This window comes from Budorcas taxicolor, chromosome X, assembly GCF_023091745.1.
Source record: "Budorcas taxicolor isolate Tak-1 chromosome X, Takin1.1, whole genome shotgun sequence".
NCBI classification, from domain to species: Eukaryota; Metazoa; Chordata; class Mammalia; order Artiodactyla; family Bovidae; genus Budorcas; species Budorcas taxicolor.
Window position 1 is genome coordinate 10,114,531 of NC_068935.1, and position 6,786 is coordinate 10,121,316.

The following is a 6,786-nucleotide window of genomic DNA, read 5'->3' on the forward strand; positions in this document are numbered from 1 at the left end:
GTGTTGCCTCTTCTAGTCCTCCCAAGAGTCCTTCTTCATCCCACCCCCACCCCCTTCCCTGCCCCAGCCCCTCCCCCAGCCCCTTCTGGAGGCTCCCCCTGAACCCTGCAGCTCATCCCTTCTCCAGTCTCCTGTGGGCACTGCTGAGTGGGCATCTGCCAGGAGCAAATGCCCCCAGTCAGTCAGCATGGATCATGTATTTTGGTCTTTCCCCTCATGCAGACTAGAGATTCAGAAACAAGTACCGTGTCTCCATTTTGCCAGTCAAAGCACACAGCTTTATTGAATGTACATAAAAACGCAGACTTGGTGGACAAGGTTAAGTCAGTACAGCGCATAGAAGAGGGGTGAGCTTTTTTGCTCAATAGGTATCGTTCATAGGCTCGCGAAGAAAAGAGAGTAAACGGAAAGGATCCCATCTAAGCAGCAACTGATACGCTTTTGGCACAAGCCCCCTGTGGGTCTGGTCTCCCCAGCATGGCCCAGCTTAGACACAGAGACCACCACAGGCCAGGCATCCCCACTGAGGCTAGAACATGTTGTTCTTGAACCACAGCTGGCCGCTGAAAGGACCCCTTTACCACAGGGAGAAGGCTGCAAGGGAGCAATTTACAATGCACATTGCCTGCAGACTGAAAACCCAAGAGGTTACTCAAAGCTCTGTGGGAACCCCTGCCTGACCAGTAAGAGTGTGGTCCCGGATTTAGCAAATGCAACTTTCACCCAGAGATGTGCTGAGCCAGCTAACGCTGGGTCTTCAATAGCACCCGCTGCAGAGTCTTTGAGAACACAAGTGTGTGTTCACCCATTGACTGGGCTTTGTTTCGGGGTGGATCAGTCCCACCCTGCTGGAGGGGCCACTTAAGAGGCCAGGGTTTCTGAGAGAAGCTGTCTGTTTGTGTTCCTGACAAAGAGGGGCAGGAAGGGGCATAGCACTTGGGCTCTCAGCAACTCCCCCGACAAGGCTGGCTTTTCAGACAAACCCGTCAGGGGTTTCACAACCTGCCCCTCAGCACATTCACTTCCCTCTGGTATCAAAGGAAGCATCAAGCCTGAAACGGACTTGGCAAGCATGTTATTAATAACTGTCATGCTTATTAACAAATTTAATCCAGCCTGCTGCAGAAATGAGTTGCAGCAAAGAGACACAGTCTCCCGACACACTTGGCTGATGCACATCTTCATCTGGCCCTGATTTTCGACACCTGCATTCAAGTTATCCGGGCCACACAAAGCCTTTCCGTCCTCAACAGCAGGGTCGGGAGTCGGGATTGTGTTTCCAGCAATGGAGAGGCTGGCCAAATGACTGTTGATATCATGGCTAAATGAAAAACTGGCATCCTTGGGCTCAGCTAACAATACTTTTCCCTGAATGAAAGGCTCCTTGGAGAGGCCAAGAGCACAACTGAAATTTTTAATATCTTTAGCATCACTTTTTAAATAAAAATGTTCTCCTTTTCACTAGGGAAAATGTGATTTTTCTTCATTCAGGCCCTTTCCTCTTTGACCGGCCCTAGGTTCTTACTGCCCATGTCACATGTCAGCCTCATCCCCAGGATTTGGCATTCCCTGAATCTTTGAATGAAGACTAGACCCCTTATCCACCCTTATCCATACGCAGTTCCCTACAATTCTGCTTGTTTCTCACTGTGCTTACATCCTTTTCTGATAGTGGGTGAACTGTAGCAGCTTCTAGTTCTGTCCTCTAGAACTGCTTTTGCTAAATCACGAACTGGATCACAATTATATCTGTGACAAGTCACAGGAGGGCCTCACTCTTGTAAAAAGCCATCTTATTGTAGTGTTCTAGGGAAGAGACTGTTGGATGTTCTTTCCCTGGACACAAACTGCACTATCTGCCATTCGACAGATTACTGGGGAAAATGCAAATATATAGAGCTTTACTGAGTCTTTGTAAATATAAATGTCAACACTCAGCTCAGTTGATTTTCCGGCATCAAATTCCTGTTAATTTTCAAATGTTTCTCCTCTGGCATTTATCTCCCTTAAGCTGGATCCCACTGTTTCCTCAGAGGTACAGCATTTAACTTTTCTAGCACCCAAGTTAAGAGGAGAAGAAAACAAAGACTGGGAGAGGTTGCTGAGTTGCCTCTTGACCCTGCATTCTGACTCCCTCCTCCTCCCTTTCCTTATCTCGAAGAGATCACAATGTCTGGAGCTATTTCCTTCTTCCTTTGCCTAGATTTATGTCTTCATGTAAACACACAGAGAGAATGGAGATCGGTAGATATACAGGCATATGACTGCCCTCTCTCCAGAGTGAGAAATCTGGCTTTGAAATTTCTTCCATTTGACATGCTTAGGCACACCCTCTATCCTCCAGACCCGTTCATCACCTCATGGCTTCCCCACAAAGGCCCGCATTTTCAACTCCCTGCTGCCCCCAGTCACTCTTGACTTTGTTTTCTTCTTTCAAATGGCTACTATTCTGTTCTACCCATCATTTCTGCTCCATAGACTCTGCTTCCCCAGAGCCAAAAAGGATTGGGGTTAAGTAATGATTTTTTGAAAGGGGTTCTTGCCTGGAGAATCCCAGGGATGGGGAGCCTGGTGGGCTGCCGTCTATGGGGTCGCACAGAGTCAGACACGACTGAAGCGACTTAGCAGCAGCAGCAGCAGTAGTGAAAGAGAAGGTTCTGGTTTCAGGCTAGCCTCTACCGCCATCTTCTGACTGGTTCAGGCCTCACATTTCCTTGAAGAAACGGATCAGTTCACTTCAGTTCAGTCGATCAGTCGTGTCCAACTCTTTGCGACCCGATGGACTGCAACACGCCAGGCCTCCCTGTCCATTACCAGCTCCTGGAGTTTACTCAAACTCATGTCCATTGAGTTGCTGATGCCATCCAACCATCTCATCCTCTGTCGTCTCCTTCTCTTCCTGCCTTCAATCTTTCCCAGTATCAGGGTCTTTTCCAATGAGTCCGTTCTTCATATCAGGTGGCCAAAGTATTGGAGTTTCAATATCAGTCCTTCAGTGAATATTCAGGACTGATTTCCTTTAGGATGGACTGGTTGGATCTCCTTGCAGTCCCAGGAACTCTCAAAAGTCTTCTCCAACACCACAGTTCAAAAGCATCAATTCTTTGGCGCTCAGCTTTCTTTATAGTCCAGCTCTCACATCCATACATGACCACTGGAAAAATCATAGCCTTGACTAGATGGACCTTTGTGGACAAAGTAATGCCTCTGCTTTTTAATATGCTGTCTAGGTTGGTCATAACTTTTCTTCCAAGGAGTAAGCGTCTTTTAATTTCATGGCTGCAGTCACCATCTGCAAGGATTTTGGAGCCCCCCCCAGCAAAATTAAGCCTGACACTGTTTCCACTGTTTCCCCATCTATTTCCCATGAAGTGATGGGACCAGATACCGTGATCTTAGTTTTCTGAATGTTGAGCTTTAAGCCAACTTTTTCACTCTCTTCTTTCACTTTCATCAAGAGGCTCATTAGTTCCTCTTCACTTTCTGCCATAAGGGTGGTGTCATCTGCATATCTGAGGTAATTGACATTTCTCCTGGCAATCTTGATTCCAGCTAGTGCTTCATCCAGCCCAGGGTTTCTCATGATGTACTCTGCATATAAGTGAAATAAGCAGGGTGACAATATACAGCCTTGACGTATTCCTTTCCCGATTTGGAACCAGTCTGTTGTTCCATGTCCAGTTCTAACTGTTTCTTCCTGTTGCTTCCTTTCATTACCATATGTAAAATAGATAGCCAATGGGAATTTGCTGTATGGCTCAGCAAACAGAAACAGGGACTCTGTATCAACCTAGAGGGGTGGGATGGGGACGGAGATAAGAGGGATTTCCGAAAGGGAAGGGATATATGTATCCCTATGGTTTATTCCAAAATCACTGCAGATGGTGCTTGCAGCCATGAAATTAAAAGACGCTTACTCCTTGGAAGAAAAGTTATGACCAACCTAGATAGCATATTCAAAAGCACAGACATTACTTTGCTGACTAAGGTCCGTCTAGTCAAGGCTATGGTTTTTCCTGTGGTCATGTATGGATGTGAAAGTTGGACTGTGAAGAAGGCTGAGCACTGAAGAATTGATGCTTTTGAACTGTGGTGTTGGAGAAGACTCTTGAGAGTCCCTTGGACTGCAAGGAGATCCAACCAGTCCATTCTGAAGGAGAACAACCCTGGGATTTCTAGGAATGATGCTAAAGCTGAAACTCCAGTACTTTGGCCACCTCATGCGAAGAGTTGACTCATTGGAAAAGACTCTGATGCTGGGAGGGATTGGGGGCAGGAGGAGAAGGGGACGACAGAGGATGAGATGGCTGGATGGCATCACTGACTCAATGGACATGAGACTGAGTGAACTCCAGGAGTTGGTGATGGACAGGGAGGCCTGGCGTGCTGCGATTCATGGGGTCACAAAGAGTTGGACACGACTGAGTGACTAAACTGAACTGAACTGATGGTTGATTCATGTTGAGGTTTGACAGAAAACAGCAAAGTTCTGTAAAGCAATTTTTCTTCAATAAAAAATAAATTAATTACACACACAGAATACTAATCCATGGATTTAGAAGTCAGAATAGTGGTTACCCTTGGGATGCATTATTGACTAAATAGGGACATGAGGGAAGCTTACAATGTGCTGTTTATGTTTTGTTCCTTGCTCACTTTGTGAAAATCAATTGAGCTGAACACTTAGGATTTGTGCACTTTTCTGAATATATGGTATGCTTTTAAAAAATAGTGTTAGGGAAATGGTGGATGAATAAATGAAATCAGTCCTTCTGCTGATCTGGAGAAGTTGAGCACAATATCGTTTTTTACTTCCTGAAGGCACTAGAGATGATGAAGAGTACCCGGTGCAGAATATGAGTGGGAGAAGTTGAGTTTAATGTTAGGGCCACTTTCTTCAGTGGCTCATATTCAGTTATTGAGGGAACTATTGAGAGGCTATGTAGAGTTTTGGATAGTCTTGGGGGACTAGAGAGACAGATATTAGAATCAAAATCTTACCAAGAGGTACACCTGGTAAACCCTCAAATCTTTGGATTGTGATGCTGAAAGAGCTGCACCTCAGAGTCAGAGTGAAGGAGATGTACACAGGCTTTTACAAGGACTTCAGTTTAACTTTGAGTAGTCTCAACCACTGGAAGTTGGATTAGGATAATTCCAAAGTGCTAATATCTCTAGATACCTGGCAAAGGCAAATATAAATTCTCTAGAAATAACATCAATCTCAATTATTTCTGAAGTTTCATAAAGTACTATATCTAGCACACAACAGAAAACCACCAAGCACACAGGAAGACATGACAAAATTAACAAAAGTCACCAGAAATGACAGACAATAGAAGAAGACCCACTGGGGCTTCAGATATTTGAGTTCTCAGACATTAATTTAAAATAAATATGCTTACTATGCTTAAGAAGATAAGAGACAATACAGAGAATTTCTGAAGATAAATGAAAACATAAAAACTATAAAGCAGAAATTCTAGACCTAAAAAATAATCTCAATCAACTGAATGGAAAGATTTAACAGCCGAGTACATACAGATGAAGAGAAAATTATTGAGCAGGAAGGTAGGTTGGAAGAAACCATCCAAAAAAAAAATGCCAGAGTCAGAAATGAGTGAAAAAATTAAGAGTGGTTAAGAGAGAGAGAAGACAGAAAGAAGATGCAACATACAAGTACTTGAAATTCAGGAAGAGAGGAAAGAATGAATGAGGCAAAAGTAATATCTGAAGAAATAATGGTTGACAATTTTCTGAAACTTTCCAAAATGTCAAGCTACAGATTTAAGAAGCCATTCGAATCTTGAGCAGGATAAAATTTAGGATTAGAAGACGTGGTCTGTTTTATGCTTTCATATATACTTATTTTGTATATGTCCACTGAATTTTCTTACAGTTCTTATAGTTGTATATCTTTTTGGAAACTAATTATGTAATACACCATATGTGGCATAAATGTTACAAGTACTTTCTCCAGGGTCAGTGTCAGAAACCATTAATTTGTCATCCGTAGAGGCTGGTGCACTCTGTTGGGAAGGAATCCTCTATAGCTTCATCATGTGCCTGCACATATTCTGAGCAAGACACTTACCGTCCATTGTTCTGAACTGTCTTTTCTTGGTTGTATAGCAAACAGCCTTGGAAGATATAGTATCTCCCTCATGAGCAAAGGGAAGATTTGATAGTAAGGCTAAAAGACTCAGATTCTCAAGCCCTGAGTTCTTTTGTAACACATTTCTGCATGCGCCAGCGTCATTCGATTCTCTTCATATCACCTGCTGGGAATTGGGATCCAGCAATTGATGTAAAAATGGGCTTCAGGACAGAGGGACACGTGTGCACCTGTGGCTGATTTATGCCAATGTATGGCACAAAACCATGGCAATATTGTAAAGTAATTATCTTTCAATTAAGATTAGTTAATTAACTAAATGTGTTTAAAATGCTGATGCTCCAGTTACTGCTGTTGATGTGAGTAATAAATGGTCTTTTATCTCTGAAAAAAAGAGGATATGGTATATAAAACAAAAATGGGCAGAACTGTAAGAAATAATAGAGGTACACGATCATAGTGGCAGATTATAAAATGTCTTTTTTTTTTTTTGGTAACTGACAGAATAAGTAGATAAAAATAGCAGAAATATTGAAGATTTGAACATGATTAGAAAACATGACTCATTTAGTTCAGTCCCTAATTGGTATAATACCACATTCAACAATCACAAAAGAGTCAGTCAAAAAAACATATGGAACATATACAAGGCTCACCTCATTTTATTGTAC

General features: G+C 43.0%; 1 protein-coding gene across 1 annotated transcript; it reads right to left on the minus strand.

Moving 5' to 3' along the window:
• Positions 1-265: 265 nt before the first annotated feature.
• LOC128070115 (protein ARMCX6-like) lies at positions 266-6,101 on the minus strand. The gene is made up of 2 exons (XM_052663413.1): positions 6,095-6,101; positions 266-1,421 (listed from the first exon to the last, which is right to left on the minus strand). Exons 1-2 carry the CDS (start codon positions 6,099-6,101, stop codon positions 862-864), a joined length of 567 nt encoding a protein of 188 aa, XP_052519373.1. The 3' UTR covers positions 266-861.
• Positions 6,102-6,786: the final 685 nt, after the last annotated feature.